The sequence below is a fragment of the Cydia fagiglandana genome, chromosome 24 (genome assembly GCF_963556715.1).
Source record: "Cydia fagiglandana chromosome 24, ilCydFagi1.1, whole genome shotgun sequence".
NCBI lineage: Eukaryota > Metazoa > Arthropoda > Insecta > Lepidoptera > Tortricidae > Cydia > Cydia fagiglandana.
This window is the reverse complement of record NC_085955.1, coordinates 7,860,364-7,882,628: the sequence shown is the minus strand read 5'-3', so window position 1 is coordinate 7,882,628 and position 22,265 is coordinate 7,860,364. Positions and strand designations below refer to the sequence as shown.

General features: G+C 38.9%; 5 protein-coding genes and 2 pseudogenes across 5 annotated transcripts; all 7 read right to left on the bottom strand.

The window, feature by feature from the left end:
- Positions 1 to 1,320: 1,320 nt before the first annotated feature.
- On the bottom strand, positions 1,321 to 3,571 carry LOC134676680 (zinc finger protein OZF-like; the record flags this gene model as incomplete). The annotated part of the gene is made up of 1 exon (XM_063535078.1): positions 1,321 to 3,571. A coding segment is annotated over one exon (1,110 nt), but the record flags the coding sequence as incomplete, so codon positions are not given.
- A 639-nt stretch (positions 3,572 to 4,210) lies between these two features.
- Positions 4,211 to 7,642, bottom strand: LOC134676679 (zinc finger protein 624-like; annotated as a pseudogene).
- Positions 7,643 to 9,392: 1,750 nt separating this feature from the next.
- On the bottom strand, positions 9,393 to 10,830 carry LOC134676067 (zinc finger protein 62 homolog; annotated as a pseudogene).
- A 713-nt stretch (positions 10,831 to 11,543) lies between these two features.
- Positions 11,544 to 12,916, bottom strand: LOC134676153 (zinc finger protein 85-like). Its single transcript, XM_063534431.1, has one exon. It carries the CDS (start codon positions 12,847 to 12,849, stop codon positions 11,638 to 11,640), a length of 1,212 nt encoding a protein of 403 aa, XP_063390501.1. The 5' UTR covers positions 12,850 to 12,916; the 3' UTR covers positions 11,544 to 11,637.
- An 802-nt stretch (positions 12,917 to 13,718) lies between these two features.
- Positions 13,719 to 14,645, bottom strand: LOC134676678 (zinc finger protein 879-like). Its single transcript, XM_063535077.1, has one exon. The coding sequence runs from the start codon at positions 14,643 to 14,645 to the stop codon at positions 13,719 to 13,721; it is 927 nt and encodes a 308-aa protein (XP_063391147.1).
- Positions 14,646 to 15,109: 464 nt separating this feature from the next.
- LOC134676524 (zinc finger protein 26-like) lies at positions 15,110 to 16,279 on the bottom strand. Its single transcript, XM_063534910.1, has one exon. It carries the CDS (start codon positions 16,262 to 16,264, stop codon positions 15,170 to 15,172), a length of 1,095 nt encoding a protein of 364 aa, XP_063390980.1. The 5' UTR covers positions 16,265 to 16,279; the 3' UTR covers positions 15,110 to 15,169.
- Positions 16,280 to 18,135: 1,856 nt separating this feature from the next.
- On the bottom strand, positions 18,136 to 18,948 carry LOC134676676 (zinc finger protein 600-like). Its single transcript, XM_063535076.1, has one exon. The coding sequence runs from the start codon at positions 18,946 to 18,948 to the stop codon at positions 18,136 to 18,138; it is 813 nt and encodes a 270-aa protein (XP_063391146.1).
- Positions 18,949 to 22,265: the final 3,317 nt, after the last annotated feature.

Here is a 22,265-nt window from a genome sequence, read left to right as displayed (position 1 = left end):
GCGTGACACAACGGTCGGACCTTTCGCTCCAACCTATGGTTATCGCTCCCGCCGTCGCTAGTCGCTCGATGTCGTGGCCGAGCCGTTAGAGTTATTCAAAGTAATAGAGAGGTAAAACCGAAGAAAAAATGTGCCCCTGACATAACAATCGAGAAACATATGGCCCTGTGCTGCGCCCATGAATCTAGTATTTTAACTGAATAAGGCATGATGGGTGGGGGAAATGAGCGAACGGGATAGTCTTATGTATCTTTCAGTAGGAGTAGCAGCGAAAGCGCTATTATTGTTTGTCCTTGTCACAGTCTCACTTTTTTTTTATTCCCCACCTTAAATTAGTATATGGGTTATGGTGGGCAACAAATAAATTCGACCAATCATAGTGTCGCATTGCCTATGTTTTGACCCTCACGGAGGCACGCGTATACCACTTCTATAGGATCATACCTTCTATGGTCCAATGTGTATTGCGTCTCACATTTTGCTTTAATGAGAGAGTGAGACGCACTGACATTGGACAAAGAAATTGGACATGTGGAATACCACCCTAAGGTGTGAAACATCAATTTTTGATAACCAGAGTTACTGCATATCGTACGGAATCATGCAACGCATTCTCATGTAGCTCTCAAATTCGAAGGATGAAATTGTTTTAAACTATATGTACCTACTCATTTAGGGCAATCGATAAATCTTTGGTTTAGCCTAGTATAGTTCGTTTTTTTTAGCATTAGAAAGAACTTGAAATAAGGTAAGCGACCTTGACATGTCTTTTAATCGAAAAATCGCTTTTTAAAAATCAAATACTTACGAAAGCAGAAGAATATAAATGATCGTATTAGATTCATAATTGTTACATATTTGCCGTAACCTATTTTTAAATTGTGTTTTTCAATTAAATGACACATCAAGATTGTTTACCTTATTTCTAATGCTAAAAAAAAACTATAGGTAGTGACGTGGTAGGTAGTGAGCCTACCTACTAATAACACTTAGCGTCTGTGGCCCTTATGGCATTCTAATAAAATTTAAGAATTCACTCATAATTTAAAAGAATACGGGATTTTATCATGAGGAGAATTTTCACCATAAAACGAGTTAACATATGTTTATATGTATTTATTTCTATATCATCAGTGATACAAGTTCGTAAGTTATGCTAATGTAAACCGCAGTATGGCTAATTATAAAAAGTATGGTTTCCCTAGATAACTAAGTAGATGAATATTTATATTCAATGGGGTTGGCCGGTGGAAGTTTTTAGCAGATGGCGCCATCATAGCTTGCCCCGTCAATCCCTAGAATTGTGTAATTTTTTTGCTTTTTTGATACCCTGGATGCCAGTTCTTTAAGCCAAATCTCATAGAAAAAGGAGCAAGCTATGATGGCGCCATCTATGCAAACCTTTGACAGTTGCCAACCCCATTTCCTCGCGTTGTCCCAACATTTATAGTAATAGTTCAATGCAATATAAATTAGTATTATATGCACGGATCAAACGCTCATCAGAAGGAGTTCTTAATATACCTAACAAGTTTATATACTTATGACGTCAGAATAATCTATTGAAAATATTAAATCTTGAAGATGCGCCCAGATCCAGCGAATGCGCAAGCATACTTGCTGTACATTGCAAGCTGCATGCAAGCCTCTCAATTTTGTATACTTAACAATTAAAGTACTTAAACAATTTTCTACCCACAAATTTACTTATAGGCAGGCGTGGCTCACTCCGCGATTTCGTCGCTTTGCTACAGGTAGCTAAAAGTACATCCGTTCCACACCAATTTTGGTGGCTAGCCATAAGCCGCGCGTGGCGCTGTCGCTACCTAGCGGCCATATCTGTCCTGGCCCCTATTTCACCAACGTGACAGGTGCGACAATTCGACAAGTCTCATTGTTGCTGACGTCACAGGCATCCATGGGCTACGGCTATCGCTTACCATCGGGCGGGCCGTATTCCTGTTTGTCACCATCACTGTATTATTTATAAAAACTTTACTATATCGGCAAAAAACAGCTATTTCTCTTGTGATGTTTATGATGATAATGATGACAATTGTCACAAGATTTCAAAGAACTTTCGGTAATTCTTGACAGCAAATGAGTTCTGTGTCGGAATTTCGTGACAATTGTCGTATTTCTTGTGACAATTGTCATTAGCTTCGCAAAATAAGTACTTATTTACTGGCGATATAGTGGAGTTTTTTTTAAATTAACATGTTGGTGGCAAACAACCACACCGCCCGTCTGATGGTAAGCGGTTACCGTAGCCTATGGAGGCCTGTGACGTCAGTACCAGTGATGTCGACAAATGCGACATTTGTCACTTTGGTGAAATAGAGCCCTGATCGTAACGGAAGCGCTTTGTTAGAGTGAGTCTTCTGTAACTAGTACTATTATTTATTGTGTTATAGGTACCTATCAAAATATGCACTATGCCTATATTTTGTCAGTCAAAACTTCAGTTCGGCTCCGTCTTTTTCTCTATCCCATGATGCACTCTCAGGTGCAGCTTCAAGCTCGACGTCTGCACAAACGCCGCCCCGCACATCTGACACACGCATCTCTTGTCGCCAGTATGCGTACGCACATGAATATCCAAACCCTTTTTCCTCGTGAATTTCTTATTGCATATCTCGCACTCGAACGGCTTTTCGTCGCTGTGTCTCACCATGTGCAATTTAAGCAAATTGTTATTGTAGAACTTGTCGCCGCAGACCATGCAGACTTTGTTCCTCTCCTTGAGATGTACGCGCTGAACGTGGCTAACTAAATGGTTGCGAAGCCGGAAGGTTTTCGGGCAGGTTTCGCATTTGAACTCGCCCATCACGTTGTGGACGTTCTCCAAGTGCATTGCCTTCTTGAATGTGCTGCCTAGTATCTCCCCACAGATATGGCACTTCCTCGCCTTCTCGTCATGAATCCTCTTTTCGTGCTCCCGCCTATTATGCGTCGATGTGAATGACTTCTCGCAATGTCTGCATTGGTAGATTTCTGGAGTGTCGTGGGTTGTCTGGTGTTTTTTGAGACCGTATTTGCTGCTGAAGCTCTGGCCGCACGTTTCGCATTTCAGCACGCTTTCCCTGTGCGATCTCACCGTGTGAATCAGAAGGGGGTAGAAGTACTCGAAGGTTTCGTCGCAGATTAGACATTTCATGTTGCCGTCGGATATTTTGTAGCATTCAATGTGTTTCGTCGCTTCGATGGAGAATATTTTCTTATGGTCTTCTTGCAGATGGATGAGGAATGTCTTTAAGTCGTCATAGTCCATGTGGCACAGCTTACACCTGAGATCGGAGATGTCCAGGCAGGTCGGGAACTGGATGGCGCATCTCTTGACGGTTCTGAACTTGAGTCCGTCGTCGTCGTGGGTGTCGTGGTGTTCCCGAAGGTCGCTGGCCTTGTTAATGTTCTTGTAGCAGTAGAAGCACTTGTAAATGTTGGCGGCTCTCCGGAACGGCATGGCGGTGGAGTAGTGTATGATCTGATGCAGTAGCTGTCTCTTACGGGCGCGCTCGAAGTGATCACCTGGCACAGTGGCGTCTGAAAGGGAAATTGTAAGGTAGTTGTTTTAATATGCTTGAGTTTCTTGCCTTATTTTGCTTACGCATTAAGTTGGCAACTGGACTTTTTTACAGATCAATATATTAAATACTCTACTGCAGCGGTTCTCAAACTTTTTTGGCGACGGAACCCTTTCGGCAAGCGAAATATTTGACGGAACTCCAAATTAAAAATTATCGTTCATCACTGTGGACCAGATATACCTATAGAAGAGCTGGTTTTTTTCTTATTATTACAAGTATATTTTCGCGGAACCCCAACAGAGGCTTTGCGGAACCCTAGGGTTCCGCGGAACACACTTTGAGAATGGCTGCTCTACTGTATCAGATCAACACCTTGAGTACTGTATGTACTACTTAAATATCTACAGTGGTTATTGTTTTCTTTAATGTTAGAAACTACTGTTATCGGAAAAAGTTAATTCGTTCCGATTTCCGATCTGTCTTCAATCATCGATCAGTTTCACTTAAACTACATATGTAAATAAAACTGCGATTTAGTTCTAACTGAATTTATTCAATAATAATTGAATCCATACATCGTTAACTCTAGCAGCACTAAAATATATCAAGCGTCCTAATTTTTAAAACCAGTCTCTAAATTATAATGAGATTTTAATAAATATGTTGCTTATATCGTTCAGTTGCAAAAAAAGCATCGCTAACTTACGATATACCTAAATATCGGTTTTTAACCCGAAAGCATGGTTTTGATTTGACCTACCTACTTAGTTGTGAAAATCAATACAGTATTTAGTATTTTCAGGACCCTAAACGAAGGGTCTAATCGATTCTAAATTTGATTTTATGTTACACCAATGCCATTACCAGAATGGATTAAAAGAAATGATGCCGCAGCATATATCATAATATACCTACTACACCAGATTTATTTCCCGTTTTCTGTAAAGGATTGGTGATATCCAGGCATCGGAGTTTTTGTCGCATGGTAAGACTAATAGCAAGCTATGGAGTCGACATTTGCCATAAATGTAAACTCTTATTCATACTCATGTCTCATACTCATTTATTTAGTGATATCTAAAAACGCGGTGATCTTTAAATAAGTGTTACGGTTTAGTTAAATCAAACAGAGGGCGGTATATTATTTTTTGCAAAGGTGTTAATATTAATACCCTACATAGTCTTCACAAGCGTTCATAACAACAGGGACATTCTTATGCATCCTCGCGCAGTGCGCTTTCATGATCTTCTTAGTAGTAAATGCCTTGTCACAAGCGGTGCATTTAAAATTCTTCTCTCCGCTATGCTTGTACATGTGGTTCTTCAATCTGTTGCTGTTGAAAGCCTTCCACCCACCCGCACACTCCGCACACATGGTTCCGGACTTTTAGGTGGGTGTCTCTTAAATGCGTCATCATCATGCTTCTGAACACGAAAGTTTTTGGACAATGGAGGCACTTGACTTCCTGTCGATTCTTATGTTCTGCTGCCATGTGCCTGGACCTTTTATAGTGGCTCTGGAAAGTCAGGGAGCAGACGAGACACTTGTACTTCTTCTCCATGTCGTGATGGTTTTTCTGGTGCGTTTTTAACTTGGCTCGGGTTTCGAATTTTTCACCGCATTCAGGGCAAAGGAGTCCCGTGTTTTCGTGAACAGTTTTTATGTGTAGTCTAAGTAAATTGGCATCTTTGAAGTGCTGGCCGCATATGTCGCAGAGAATAGCCGAGGTTCCTTTATGGTCTTTGTTGGTGTGGTGCAGTAATGGTCCGAATGTGTAGAAGCTTAGGCCGCAAGCGAGGCAGGTGACTGAGAAATTATCCAGCTTAAATGCCACCATACAGGTGCCGACATCTTTGTTATACACGACTCCGTGTTTTGCGACTAGATGATCTATTAAATCGTACAAGTCCACTACGTTATCTGTACAAAGTCTGCAACTTAAATTGGATATGTCGATGTAAACCACAGGTTCCCAGAAGTTGCTCATGGCCTGCTCCTTGATCTCGTCGCCTGTGTGGACTTGTTGGTGGTTCTTCAAGTCCGAAGCCTCTTGGAAGATGTCGTAGCAGTAGAAGCAGCGGTAGGAACTCTTGAGCCACCTGAAGGGCATGACTGTGGACTTGACTAGGACTTGGACGACGTTGTTTCGAAAGATCTTCCTTTTCTCTTTGGGTGTGAGTGTTTTGTTGGCGCTCGTCACTTGTTCCTCGTCACTTTGCGAGTCCGAGTCCGCTTTGGTCAGTTTGGACTGTTTCTGTGGTCTTACGTCGCCTGAAATTAAAATTGGTCTTGCTTCGTTACATTGCGGTTTTATACTTAATTCCTAGTTTCATGCATGTCGTTGGTCATATCTTGGTAACTTTTGCTGTCTAGTTATGATATTTGAGCTATGTAACTGAAGTTCTCTGAAACTGGTATATCTGTTTGGCTAAAAACTTAACATTTTCACTATTTTCTTGTAACGTACCTAATAGATAATTGGTTTAAATTATATCGTTAGTCGTGATACCTGTTCTGTGATAGCTTTAGTTCTATACGCAAACTAATGAGCCAAGACTTCTCCCACTGTTAACACTTATGTATTTCTATCCTGTTTTTTTTTCTTAATTGAGTATTATTATTTCTCTTTTGTTCTTCTCGTTCACTGTGTAAATCTATTCTCCTTGTCAAGCATGATAAGCAAAATATAATTGTAAGTAATAAGTATTATTTCTTAAATTTGTAAGTTCGCACGCTATGTAGGTACTTTACGCATTTTCTACCTGTGGAAACTTGTAATTGGCTTACTGTTTCTATGTTATTACCAAACTTGTTACTCTAGCTGTAAGTTTTCCTGACAAATAAAATAAAATAAATAAAATAATCTAGCGCATACGTGGGTTAGGCTAGGCTTTAAGTAAGTACCTAATAAAGTACAATCTTAGCTTGTCTGGATACAAAGTTATATCTCGTCATTTTTGTAGATGGGCGATGAGGTTCATAATATATTTTGTGTGAGCTTTGAACTCTGCATAAAATCGTTCAACTAGTAAACTAAGTTAATCTATAATAATGGTTGTGTTATTGGCTAATATGTTTGTATGATATCATGCCTAAAATCCAAAACAAAATGGAACAATGCATTTCAGACATGAGGATTTGAGATGAAATGGTTAAATCTTAATAGCAACATTACTTCGTGCTAATTCACTAGGTAAATTAGATTGCAGATTTTAGAAAAAAATAGGGGTAGGCAACTAGGCATTTAAATTAAATGAAATGATGACAATGATATTTGCTAAATTATTTAAATATATTAAATAATTTAGATTATTAAATGATTTAGATTTCATTTAATTTAAATGCCTAGTTGCCTTTAATTTAAATACCTACTTATGTAGCTCGTAGTAAAAGAAATTCTAATAAAATAACGACGACAGTGGAGTCGGGCCAAACTAATTCTGCATGTTATTAGCAATAATTAATTGTGACAATATCATCATCATCATTTGGTTTATAGAAACTTTATTTGTCTAAGAAATTACAGGAATTTCACTTATAAGACTACTTATAAATAGTTAACTTAAAAATTATAAGTTACGCAATAAGCAAGCACTTATGACAATGTTCAATAATACACAGTTGCATTTTGATTTAAACTAATGATTCAAACACACAGAATAAAACTAAGATTGGACTCTAATGGTCTTAACATAAGGTTTCACTTTCTTAACATAAAATCATTAATATCAAACATCTATGAAATATGACGTTTATAACGACACTCCTTCACTTTGTTATGCAAAGTTAGCTGAGACTAGGCTTGAATACAAGGCTGAATATCATTAGTTATCTCAAAAATAGAGGCCTACGTCTGAGGTTCATTTGATCTGACTTCAGCCAGTTTATGAAGCCGTTTCCTCTCCCGTTCCAACCGTTTCTGCTGTCTCTTTCGCAGTCTAAGTTCTTCCTCTTCGATCGGAGTCAACTTTTCTTTTTTCTTCTTCTGTAACTTCTTTATTCTCTCACATTCCTTTTTCTTGAAGACTGGGTCGTCCAAGGCCTTTCTCTGTCGCCATCTCTGCTGCCTGGTTGCATTCGAGCTTCGGTGCGGATCTATTAGAAATTGGGACATATCAGGCTCCAAATTAGGCAGTAAACTTCTAGTTCTACGATTATCACTGAACACAACTTATAAACGACAGTAGGTAGGTAGCAGTGGCGGCGCGTCCATAAAAGCCGATTCCCACCGGCTTGCCTGTTTTTGGACGTTTGAGCAGAGTTGTAGAGGAAATATGTCAGCCAAATTAGTCCTGGCTTGCCTATAGATATGTTTCACGCGCCGCCACTGGTAGGTAGTTAGGAACTTATATTCCATACCTCATCAGGTTTAAGAATCTTTATTTCTCATAAAGGTATGACAAAACTTCACCTAAATGAGAAATTAATAAAATCAAAATAATAGTAGTCCAGAAGAATTAGGTACATACTACTTATGGTTCAATAGTAAAATATCTAACAGGTAGTAATTGTGGCTCAGTAAGTATAATACTTATTTAACACCAGCGACCCGCCCTGTGTTCGCACAGGTTAAGAAATTATACACCTAAACCTTCCTCAAGAACCACTTTATTGATAGGTCAAAACCGCATGAAAATCCGTTAAGTAAGTAGTTTTTGAGTTAACCGCGAACATAAAAACAAACACACAAACAGACAGACGACTTAGAGATTTTGTTTTATAAGGTGTGATTTTCGGAATCACCCTAGGTTCCTGCTGATGTGTAAGATGCGGAAACTTAGTTAAAAGTTGAAAAAAAAAAGTTTCGGGAGAATTTTATAGGATACAAAGGAAACTTTTATCAATCTTAGAAATAGGTTTCGAGTTCCTTGTGAACACTTTGTATAGGAAAGACTGCTTTTGACCTAAATGTTTCTAATCTTGTTATACTTCTTTGCACGAAAAATACTAAAAAGAGTTCAAAATGTCTAGTGGAGAATTATGCTAGTGAGATCGAGTAATAAAATAAAATGTTGACATATTTGAAAATCATTTAATATCACAAGTAACATTACATTTCTGCCAATAACTTACGTAGCTTAGGCATAAGATAAATTATTACAAAATAATGAATGTAACTTTAAAAAGTTCATCAAAGGAATAGACAGCAGACTTTTAGATAAGCAACTACATTTTAGGGAAGTCACAACTAGAGGGTGCTGTTGTATAATTCGTGCTACCTGCATGTAATCATATAAATTATTTAATTAGTCAAGTCCCTAGTAAAATTTCTGACTCTCTGAAATACTGAATCTTTGAAAGACTGTTCGATAGGAAATCGAACATAAATATCACTGTATCCCGCTAGAAAATTATTGCTATAATTTTATTAGGAGTATTATGACTATTATGAATATAAATTATAACATACACTTGTTCTTGCTTGTTATAGGTAAGTATATATTTTATAGTTTGAATAAATAGGAAAATATGACGTCAAATCTAACTCGTATTATGAACAGTTTTAAAGAACGATTTTAATCACAAGAAAACAACATACACAACTTAACATAGGTAGGGGTAGGTACATTGGGCTGTCGGGAGGCACGGACACCCCCTTGTAAATCGGGACTTATTACAAGGGGGTGTCCGAGCCTCCCAACTGCCCAATGGGTGACCACTACTACCTCCCCTACTTCAGGACTCAGGAGAGTGAGATCTCATCAGTTCGTCGCCTACATTACATAAGGTAAGATAGAGAAGTCTTCAAAAACCCTATAAATAAAACAACGAAAAGTAAGTCTCACGACAGCTTTTAAGGATTAGCCTTTATGCGTAATTATAAAAATTAGGTATTTGAGACAATTACTTATGTTAAGAGTATTCTTGCCTTTTCTAGTCATACGTCATACAAAGAAATATTTAAGAATAGAATTATGGGACAAGGTGCCGATTCGGCAAGCCTGTTAACATATATTTATGCCAAAAGGCGCCCAGGACTCAAATAAACCTGAGGTATTGGTCACTTAGCAAGTTTTGGCTATACGATATTAAGGAACGGCGAGTCGTTATTTAAAAGCAACATATTTATAGATAAGTTATACGTAGTTGGTATAGTAATGCGTCTCCTTCTCATGTTTCTCCAGCGCCTCCAAATCCGTGAACCCTCGCTTGCACCAGCGGCACACCCGCCCGAATATACCTACTACCCGTGTGCACCTTCATATGAGCTCGCAAGTTACTCGACCGACCAAACAGCCTGTCGCAAATGCTACACGCGTAGTCCCTTTCCCCGAAATGCTTGCGTTTGTGAAGCTTTATCATCCATTTTATGGCGGTCTTGTACTCGCAAAGATCGCATTCGTACCTAACATCGGAATGCATAGACTGAGCATGGAGTAGCATTGCCCCTTTGGTAGTACATATCTTAGGACAGTGCTCGCATTTAATTCTATATTTCTCTACATTGTGCACTTTTCCTAGATGAACTTTCACTTGGTAATCGTTGTCGAATTTCGCGCTGCATAAGTTACATTCGTGCGTTTTCGTGCGACCGTGAATCCTTTCCTTGTGTCTGTCGAGTTTGTGTGAGGCGTCGAAGACTTTTTCGCAAATTTTGCATTTGTGACCTAGATGGCAGTTGTTTATATGTCTAGAGAGGCGTACTTTGTCAATGAAGCTGAGACCGCACACTTGACAGATGGAATGGTGCGCTATATGCTCCTTGTACATATGTGAGACCATGGATGGAAAGTTGTCGTATCGGTTTTCGCATAAGAAGCACTGCATTATGTCCTTGTTGAGAATGAATGGGAAAACGCAGACTCCGGCTGAATTGTCATACAATTCTCCGTGGATAGATATAATATGTGCTATGAGCTCCTCTACGCTGCTCAGGGGTTCGGAGCATTCTTTGCAAGCTAATTCCGTCACATCTATTTTCACTGGTACATTTTTTGTCACAATTCTTTGGGGTATAAATGTTTCTAGATCAACTGAAGTGTGTTTGGTCAATGTGTGTTCTCTTAATGTGTCGCAGTCTTTCATAGATTTCGCACAATAGAAGCAGCTAAATCCCTTAGTGTTCCAATGGAACGGCAGTACATTTCCGTAGCGCAGCAAGTAGAGTATATTCTTCCGCACAGTACTGAGTCGTTCCAAATAAGTCTCGTATGCCCTCCTTCGTTTGGTCCCTGGAAAGAGAGTAGTCCAATTTACGGATTTATAACTCGGGCTCAAGTTAAAATCACGCTATTTAAAGCGTTCTTAGTTTCTATACGACCTGCGTATACAATCTGCACTCAGAAGGCGCTCAGTGCCTTGAGGGTTCAAAATAATAATGGCTCTAAAACCATTATCAACAAACCTAAGGTTTTTGAAATTGCCCGATTCTGTAGAGCTTCTAAATGTACGCGGAGGCACGCACAGATGGGTTCCACGAACCTCGCCAGATAGTAAATGAGTAGCAGTTCTAACTGCATCCTAAACATGTTTGTAGGAAAACCTGGTTTTCCTATGCACAAACACATTAACAAATTGATGATCATGGGCAGTCAGTTTTGTGTGGAATTTATTATTCAAAATATTAATAATAGATTTTCAGTCACTATGTAACGAATGGATCCTATTTAGTAAAGAAATGATATTATTATTATAACGCTGCAGTTATATAAGAAAGTAAGCTGATGCATAAGATTCATGATGAGCATCAAAAATATTTAAAAAATGTAGAGGACAGGCAATAGAGTATTCTTTCCAGGCGGGTGTTACGCCTGGGGACCGAAGGCCGGTGAGAGTTTGGTAGGAGTTCAGAACTTAGTGCGATGTAGGATATGTTATGGCGCTTCATAGAAGGTTGCAGTATTTGTATGGAAATAGCTCTACTAACGCCATCTGTTACATCTTGTGGCACGTCGTTAAGTCACTAAGGAGACGCCACAAAACCATTTAGGCCACTACTACTAAGTTGTCCTTCCAGCATTTAAGTTTGAGTCTCATTTTCATTTTTATATATACTTATTTTTAATGAAAAAAAATACTTTTAGAAGCGATATTTATTAAATATAAATAGGTAGCTACTAAATACTACACCATAGCAACAAAAATCATCCGAAACCATGATTTGATCGATTATTGGACGACATACGTCCCGACTACTTCAGCGCCTTCTAAGTCATCGTGTATAAACTCCTGTGTATGTGCATACACTTCCACAACTTCCGTGCTCTGATCTTCTGTGATTAACTCTTCTGTGATGTGATCTTCCTTGAGCTCGATGTTCTGATGCATGCTCTTCATGTGCATGGTAAGATTGGTGTGATACGCAAAGGCTTTGTTGCATATATTGCAGGTGTAAGCTTTTTTGCCAGTATGCATAGCAGAGTGGGAGTTTAAATTGCTCTTTTTAGAGAATTTCTTTCCACACACGGAGCAGATGAAAGCCTTCTCCCCGCTATGTTTCAGCATATGAAGCTTCACGTCGTAGGGACCGAAGAACTTTTCGCCGCAAACTTCACATTCCACGTTTCTTTCTCTTAAATGAACTCTCCTCATATGCCGGGACATGATGCTCTCCTGTGGAAATACTTTAGGACAATATTGGCACTTTATCTTCAACTCTTCCACACCATGCACGTTGGCTAAATGCAACTTCTTAAAATAAGGACTTTTGAAAGTTTCCGGACAATGAGGACATTTCAGCAAATTGACCATATGGACGTTTTTCTCGTGAATAATCTTTTTAGAGAGAGTTGTTAAGCTGACGTCGCAATAGTCGCAGGTATACCCTCCTTCCCTATGGTAGTATCTATGGTGCATCTTTAAATGATTCTCCCCCTGGAAGCTGGTGCCGCACACATCACAAATGTACTCATGGGATAAGTGGTACTTATTGGCGTGGCGTAATAAGTATTCGAAAAAGACGAACTTCATATTGCAAGTTGGACAAGTGGGGTTGTCCTTGTCCAGTTGGAAGGGCAGCAGGCAGTTAGGGACGCTAACATCGTACTCGGCATCATGACCGATTATGAGATGGGAGATCAGTTGTTCCAGGTCTGGAACTGGTTGGGGGCAGAGTTTGCATGAGATGCCGGTGACATCTATTTTGATCGCCGCATCTTTGTTTCTGTTGTCTTTAGTTCTGTCGAAGACTGCCAGCTCGAGGTTGGCGAATTGATGGACTTTAGCGGTATGCTCGCGCAAAATTTCCGGGTTCTTCATGGGCTCGGTGCAGTAGAAGCACCGGTACTTGCCCTTGTACCACAAGAAGGGCGTCACGTTGCCGTACTGGAGCACATATTCTACGTTCCGCCGTTTGATCAATTGTTTACGTTTGATTTCCATTTTCTTATGTTTATCCTCCAGTGAACTGATTTTTGCACCTGCAAAGAAACGGTCGTATTTAGCTTCTCATGATCATATGTTTTATGATAAAAATCTGCCTCTTAAAACTTTTCGCCGCGTAAGCTTATCGTGATAGGTTTAGCTGCGTTCATATGAGTAGGGATGAATTTAAAGATGAAAAAAAAGGACACTTGATGGTACCGAATATATTTATTTAGAAATAACCTTCTTACAGTAGGTGGGTATTTAAATTTTAAAGACTATAATCACATGATATTCAAAACAATTTGTAGTAGTAAAACAAATGTATAGTCAAACAGTGGCCATAGAAATACGCCCTAAAGTTGAATAAATTGACTTGATATCAGCTCAATTCCTACAACAAAAATTTACATTGTATGTATAACATACACACTTATGTGTATATGTATAACAACTTTTCTCGTAAAAGATAGGTATACTTTACCTATATAATTATTTTTTGCAACGACAACAAAAAAGTCACAGAGCAACATCAATGTGTCCAATAATGAAAATCTTCAGTATGAAGCGCATCATACGGGTGGTCTACGTATGTTACATTACATAAGCAAGTATTTTTACACAACTAAGTATTTACAATAAGTTAAGTTAATATTAGTAAGTCAATTAATATTATTTCACAAAGATAATTTTATTGGTTATATTTTCATGATTAATTACCCAATAAGGCCTAGTTTACCCTCTGGGTTGCAAAGTCAGATGGCAGTCGCTTTCGTAAAAACTATTGCCTACGTCGACATATGGGATTAGTTGTCAAGCGGACCCCAGGCTCTCATAAGCCGTGTCGAAATGCCGGGATAACGCGAGGAAGATGTTTTTCTGATTAATTAAACTTTGACGCGACCGCCGACGTGTCGCTTCAAATGAGCCTTCAGCGTACTCTTCCTCAGATAAGCTTTCCCACACACATCGCACGTGTACATCTGTCCGCCCGTGTGTTTCACCATGTGCGCGTCCAAGTGCGCCTTGTTGAAGAACTTGTAGCTACAGACCTCGCATTTCACGTTCCTTTCTTTATAATGTACCCGTCGGACATGGGCCAGCATTATACCTTTCTGCGGAAACAGCTTTTGGCAATGAGGACACTCGCTGCGGCATTTCTCTACGCCGTGAACAGTTGCCAAATGGAGGTTCTTATAATATTTACTCTTAGAAATCTCCGGACAGTAAGGACACTTCAAATGGTCGATCAAATGGTAGTTCTTTTTGTGGTTGTACCGTCTCGCGGCTGTAGTGCAAACTACACCACAGATGTCACAAGGATAGCCGCCTTCCTTGTGGTAGTCATTGAAATGTGTCGCTAGGGAATTTTTACGGTGGAAAGACTTTCCGCATACGTTGCAAGTGAAGTCGTGATTGAGATGATGCTTGTTCGCATGTCGGAGGAGGTACTCGAAGTAGTTAAATTGTATGTTACAGATAGGACATGTAACTTTTTCGTTACCGAGTACAAAGGAGAAAAGGCAGTCATTTATCGAAGTGTCATAATCTGCTTCGTGAACTTGGATTAAATGGTCAATGAGCCCTTTTAAATCAGAGATAGGTTGTATGCAAAGTTTGCAAGAGATGTCTTTGACGTCCAGTTTGACGGGGACCTCACTGTCCCAAGTAGTTGATATCCTCATACTTAGGATTTGGTCGAGATCGAGAAATTGATGCATAGTCTCTATGTGGTCTCTTAGTTCGTCGGGACCTTTGGCGGGCTGCTTGCAATAGAAGCAGAGGTAGGTGGAGCGCGCCCACATGAAGGGCATCACATTCCCATACTTTAGAATGATGTGGACGTTTCTCCGAATCAAAGATAGTTTGTAGCGCCGCAGCGCGATTTTCTCGTGCTTCTTATCCTTTGGTTTGCCATCTGTAAAGAAAGCGCAGCGTTTATTGTCGCCTCCCTCTTCTTAATCCGGGATAGGGGAACTTCACAGTTGTTTTTAGTTTAGACTAGCTCAATGCAATTAAATCGTTTACGAGAAAGACGCAGTAGAAATCGTATTTATGAGTTTTACTTCACTAATTTTAAATAAATAAATTGCATAATTAAAGCATTCTAAAGTACCGATGGTGTAGTCAGATTCGCATTATAAGTATTTCATAATAAGCAGTTATGGGTCGAAAACTAGTAGGCAGTGCAACGTGTATCTAAGCAATTTAAAGAAAGTATAATTAAAATTATATTTGTACCAATAGTAGAAATGAAACAATATAAAAATGTTAAGACTGTTTAATTGTATGAGGCATAAAATACTTTACAAAAACACTGCTGTCCTGTACTGTGTACCTACTGTGTCCACTCTACTGTCTCCGTGTCAACTTCATCTTTTACATCTGACTTGGAGTGGTACAATTTAATATGCTTCGCGAGATATGAATTCCTCATGAAAGTTTTCCCGCAAAAATCACAATTGAAGTCCTTGCGTCCCGTGTGCGCCATGAGGTGCACTTTCATCTGGTAACTCTCGAAGAACATGTCCCCACACACCGGGCAAACGTGCTCTTTCACTTTCTGGTGTACACGCTTTAGATGCCGCACCATTATATTGTCCTGAGGAAACACTTTCGGACAATGTGGGCATTTAATTCTTCTCTCTTCAACCCCGTGCACTTCAGACAAATGCACGTTTTTTAAATAGAAGCTCTTTAAAGTTTCGTCACAAATCGAGCATTTGTACACTTTCGCCTGATGGGCAGTCTGCTCGTGGAGAGCTTTCTTAGGATTAGAGGAGAATACCAAACCACAGTATTCGCACTCGTAACCGCCTTCCTTGTGGAAATCTTTTAAATGCACAGAATAATATCGTTCGGAAAAGAAACTTTTCCCGCAAATCTCGCAAATGAAACTGTGTTTCAGATGTTCTCTGTTCGCGTGTCGTAGGAGATACTCAAATAGGTCAAATTCCAAGTTGCAAGTGCCGCAGGCGGGCGTGCCCGTCAGTCGGAACGGGAGGAAGCAGTTCGGTATGTCGAGGTCGTATTCAACGTCGTGGTCGTCAATGAGATGTCGTATGAGCTCGTCGAGATCTTGCACGTTGGATGAGCACAGCTTGCAATGTAAATCTGTGATTTCAACTTTGATCGCCGCTTCTGCGTTGCCTCGCAGCTGAGTGTATTTTTTTACGGCTACGGGTAAGTTAACGCAGTCGTGAGTTTCGTAGTGGCAGAGTATTTCGTTGGGGTTTTTTTGTGTGTCCATGCAGATGAAGCACTTGTATTTTCCGCGATGCCAGATAAATGGTATAACGTTGGTATATAAGAGGACGGACTCGATGTTCCTCCGTTTTGTTTCGAGCGTCCATCGAGCTTCTGGTTTGGTATCGGCTCGCGACAGGTATTTCGAACCTGCAACCAAACGAGAGCTTTGCTTAGAATTCTCCATTTTGGATACCACGTAGCCGTCGACAGCAGACGGACTATCATTGCTGGCTATTGGGAAGACATGGAGCGCACTTAAGCACGAAGCTCAAGACGAATCCAGATGGCAGTGCACTGTCGACGCCCTCTGCCCCATCTAGGGGACATAGGACATTAAGTCAAGTAAGTCATCTTGGACTGCTACCGAGAGGCACTCTTTGCCTAAAACCGAGAGGACTGCCGAGGAGGGTTATATTATTTTGACTCGTGCGGTTTTCTGCACTATGTATATGGTAAGCTAGGTCCAAGATCACAATGCGAAGTGAAATGTGACGATAATTCCATCGAATTACTTTCACAGTAATCGAACGATATTCGATACAGATCTCTTAACGGCAGATAAGCTGCTCATAATCTTGGAAATTAATGTATCACATGGTTTTATTTACACACAGTGTTCTATAATGTACAGGAAAAAGGATTGCCTTTTTCCTATTGTTATTGAACAATTAAAACATTATACATGGATGTCGTCATTTACTTCCAATCGTCATCTCCGAGTTTTTTGAGTTTAACTCGGCTAGTTTTCATGAGACTGCGCTTGAAAAACTTACGAGTAATTTAAGTCCAATGACAAGTCTTTTCTCGGTTCATTTTTAGCTCAACGCTAACTAGCTCGAGCCTCCAAAGACTCCGCCAAAAATGTAGTTATTTTTATATTTAAATTAACAGCTACAAAACAGGCGATATTATATAATTTATGCGCCTAACTCATGAGTTTCATGTGAAAAAATGCGATATGATTTTTTTTTTTGAAAAAATGACAGTTATTTGATAATACAAGTTCTACAAAAGACTCAGGTCTTAATTATTACAGGTTGAAAAACTGAGTCGAGTCTTGACTCGATTCTTAACCAACACTAAAAGAGAGACCAATTTTTAAAGCCTAGTCTGTCTCTGAGAAATTCAAGTGGTAGGAATAGGAACCTAGTCAATAAAACGACGAAGTAAAAAATTGTACGTATATTTTTAACCGTACAGTTACAGATCCTTAAGGCTAAGTATAATCAACTTAATAGACTAATAGTATAGTGGGCCTGTTGAAGGACATCGAAAACAGGGAGGGATACCCGCACGCTGGTTCAACGCCATTCAAGATGTTACACGCGAGGGGTTCCAGGGTTCCTTAAGGAAGGCAATGAATCGGCCAGGATGGAGAGCACTACAGCACAGAGCGACTTATGGTGGTCACGACCCTCAGACATGAGGATTCGACTAGGAAGAGAAGAGTATAGTGGAAATGAGACGATATAAAACTGTTATGATTTTATAATTAAAAAGGCGTAAAAAACTTAACACACTATAGTCCTATACTGTGTGTGTGTCTGTACTGTGTCCACGGTATTGTCTCCGTTTCCACTTCATCTTTTTCATCAATCTAATATTAATATGCTTCGTGAGGTATAAATTCCTTATGAAAGTTTTCCCACATAAATCACAATGGAAGTCCTTGCGTCAGTTGCGTCCCGTGTGCGCCATAACGTGTAATTTCATCTGGTAACTCTCTCCCCACACACCACACATCAAGCAAACTTGCTGTAGGCGACGGAACTACCAACCTTTAGGGCTGACTTAGACGGCGCGCGAACTCGTTTGCGATTTTAGTTCCATGTCCAATTCAAACGATCAAAACCCGCAATGTAATGAAACTCGCACGTGCGTTCTCGCATCGTCTAAATGGGCCCTTATGCTGCGCGCGTGCTGGCAGCCTGGCCGATACGGATGCCGCTGCCAGCGCGCGTCTTTTGTTTATACATATGTTCATAGTATTTCTATCAATAAGCAACAAATGTTTTATTTTTGGACATCACTAATAAATTTTACGTGTAAATAATTTTAGTCGTAATCAAGCTCTAGATCTTTGACTCTAGTTTTTTCCATGGGATTGTGTACATGGAATGTATTATATAATGCTTTTTCATTCACCATCGGCTGTCCCACAGCGTACACGGGCTGTTTTACTTTCGAATGGACACGCCTTACATGTTGCTGCATTGTGTTGATCTGAGGATACACTTTTGGACAATGTGGACATTTGATTCTTCTCTCTTCGACCTTGTGCACTTCAGACAAATGCACGTTTTTTAAATACAAACTCTTTAAAGTTTCGTCACACATCGAGCACTTGTACACTTTGCCCTCATGAGCAGACCGCTCGTGGAGAATTTTCTTATGATTAGAGGAGAATACCAAATCACAGTAATTACATTCGTAACCGTCCTTGTGGAAATCTCTCACATGCGCAGAACAATATTTTTCGTATAAGAAACTCTTCCCGCAAATCTCGCAAATGAAGCATTTATTTAGATGCTCCTTGTCCGCGTGTCGGCGGAGATACTCGAATAGATCAAATTCCAAGTTGCAAATGCCGCATTTAGGCTTGCCTGCCAATCTGAAGGGGAGGAAACAGTTCGGTATGTTGAGATCGTAATCGACGTCGTGACTGTCAATGAGATGTTTTATGAGCTCGTCGAGATCTTGATTCTTGTATGAGCAAAGCTTGCAATGTAAATTCGTGATTTCTACTTTGATCGCCACATCTGCGTTGGCTTGTATGTGAGTGTAACTTCTAACGGCTATGGGTAAGTTAAGGCAGTCGTGAGTTTCGTAGTGGCTGCGTATTTCGTTGGGGTATTTTTGCGTGTCCATGCAGAAGAAGCAGTTGTATTTTCCGCGATTCCAGATAAAGTCTATTTCAATAGAACTTGCTAACTATGTAAACAAACCGCCATATTGAAATTGTCTCTGAATGATCAATTTACTAGTGATGGGCAAGACTCATACTTACTACTTTACTAATGTCAAACCATATCGAATAATAAAATACCAAAAGTAAAAAACAAGTAGTTACTTATTTTTAATTTGTTTAATCACGATCAGAAGACAAATTAGTACTTATGAATGATGTATTGATGTATTTTATAACCGTGGCGGTAGGTACAGAGCGTGAGTTGGGTAGTGTGTAGCGGGTTTATATTACAAACTTTAGTCACAACACTACCCATCATAGACAATTGTAGAATTTAAAAGAAACAAAACCGCCATTCCATCAGGTCCTAATAACCTAACTTATGAAACCATTTTAAACTTTTAATTAAATATCCAAGATACAGTTACATATTTATGTATTTTACGGAACGGGCCGTTTCAATAGTGTATATGTGTATGGTTTCAATGGTATTTTATGAGGTGGTGTGAAAATTCAAAGAGAAACAGTGATAAAACAAAATTACGTTGTTTGTTTACATAGTTAGCCAGTTCTATTGGAATAGACTTTATGTATGTGAATTTTTTTCGGAACTTCCGTATTAGGGTTAAAACGATCCAAGAATGAAGTGCTTCCTCAAACCAGCCAAATTTTGTCGAAATCTAAGTCATAATATAAAATATAAGTACCTAACACATGATGACATGATTTGTGCACTGCACAAAGATTAGGTAAGCGACTTTCCTGCCTTCATAAAAAAGGCAAAGCAGACTTCTAGACACCCATCGTGTATCGATTCAAAATTCTTTTTTGCCTTCCACGCAGACGCGAGATATAAAAAATTTTACTACTGAGGGGGGAGACCCCGCCAAGATACAGCAAAATGAAAAGAGTTTTCGCCACGAAGGGAAAAGTGGGGTTTAGGCTCAAGGGTTTAAGCGAAAAGGGGCTTTAGTGACCAGTCCACCCTGTCTCATAGAAGATTAACAATTTTTTTCCAACGTCAAAAAAGGAGATTATTAATCCAACCGTTTATTTTATTCGACTACCTAAGTACTTCAAATCCAAAAGAAAGTTTATGATTTTTATGATTTTGGTTTTTTCTTAGTTTCAATGCTTCATAATGTCGACTAATCCGATAATAACCCATTATTTTATTCTACTTATTCATAATAAAGACTATTTTCGGAATTACCTGAATTCTCAGTGTTCCATATTACCTGAATACACCTTAAAATATGTCGTGGAAAGTCGTAACTTAGTATAGCATTAAATTACCGTAGTTTATAGTATAGGTACCTACTTCTAATAGACTTTTATAGAGGTGTTAGGGTTTTAAAAACATAGGCCAAGTTTAATGGAAACATTTTAAATATTCAAGCATAATTATGTTTTTACATATTGCTTTTTGCCAAAGCCCTGAAAGCATGAATACTAAAAGCTATTTTAATAATATATAAATAAGGTTTAAAATTAAAATAGACCGATTGAACATGAGCGTGCGAAGTAGAGAAAGTATGGAGATTTTCCGAAATGACGCGGCGAAAATCCGGCCGTTGGCCCCGCGGGGACGGAACACAGCTTTGAGACAAAATTGTAGTTCGGTATTCAAAATGGCCTTATACAAAACTAATACTGATGATTTGGTATATTTGTTTATGTTATGAAGTAGGTATAAATTTAAATTTATTTATTACGGGGATCTCGAAAACGACTAAAGATTTCGATGGAATTTGCTACATCATGTGGGTTTTCGGGGGCAAAAATCGATCTAGCTAGGTCTTATATTTAATTACACAAACGGGTCTACCGCGATATAATTTCATTGTTTTTACCTCTTATCTCTGGGAAAACACGAAATTTTGAGTTATTATATGTTTTTCGAGAAAAGATTGGTCTCCCCGATATTAATTACATACATATAATGTGTATAATGTACTTTTCTCAAACATGCAATGAAATATTGATGTTATGTTCCATAAAATAGGCTGCGAAGTATGACGTTTCAGGTGCGGCTAGGACAAAAGGTCGTTAATGGAATTTCATACACATCTTGCAGGCCTAGGCCGGCAAAGTCCTCTTTTTTAATTTTCATTTCACAGATATTTGTGACACAGCATCGTGGCATTCATCCATTAAAAAAAACTAGAGGCAGTATTTGCTTTATGGTTCGTAATGACATTCTGCCACTACGCCTATAAAAAAAAAACAAAAAACAATGTTTGCTATAATTTGCAGTTTTATTTGTATAAAATCAACATGAACTTAATAAATAATACATTCTATAATTTTAAATTATAAATTTAACTACACAAATAAAAACAGTTCAAATATTTCATCTAAACGTTAGCGGTAAAAACGTCTACTCAAACACGCGTAGTTATATTTTTTAAATTGTTATGGAGGTAAAGTTGAAAAATATTTATTCTGTTTTATTGGATTTATGGTGCGTTGTTGATTTTTTTACTTTAATATGAGTGGCTACGCCATTGTGATTTCATACATTTTTATAATTAATTTTAAACTTATTCATAATATATCATACACACCACTCGAACGCATCTTTTATATATATCATACCTGGCAACATCCTTTTCCAACCCCCGCACTCCCTTCACCTCCAACCGCCAGTGCAAAATAAAATCTCATCGCGGGCGCGTCCAAAAAGTTTGCATTCCTCTAATTAAACTCAAAATCAAGTGAAAAGTACTTTAAAGAAGATCAGTGACGTCACGTGCAACCCTGTGCTTGTGAACTCATCGAAGTGTCGTGTTTTTGCCGAAATACGAACTCAAAATTGGAGTCGGCGGTCTACGTGCTATCGAGGTTTGTCCCTGCCACTCCAGTGATGGTCCTTATCGATCCTGATCCTTCCTATATATATAAATATTTCATTATTTCGTACATATTTACAGTAATCATACACTTAAAAATATAATTTATACGTATATTCGATAAAATCACTCAACGTGCTACCATACTTTAATTGGTGCGCATCACGCTTATTTCATCTTATTTCGCAACTAGTTATCATTAAATACAAGTTATTTCACTCATTCTTTAAGATTCAAAGCATATTTTTGGTAAATCGCGCATATTTCAACAAGTCAATTGTAAAATTTGTTCGCCGTTTGCACCATTTATACATACCTACCTACCCGCCATCTTACATTTATACGCGCCGCGCACAGTTCGTCGCTTTCATTTTATTTTAATTAATCGACAAAACTCTCGTTTTATAACTTCACGCAAATTACGC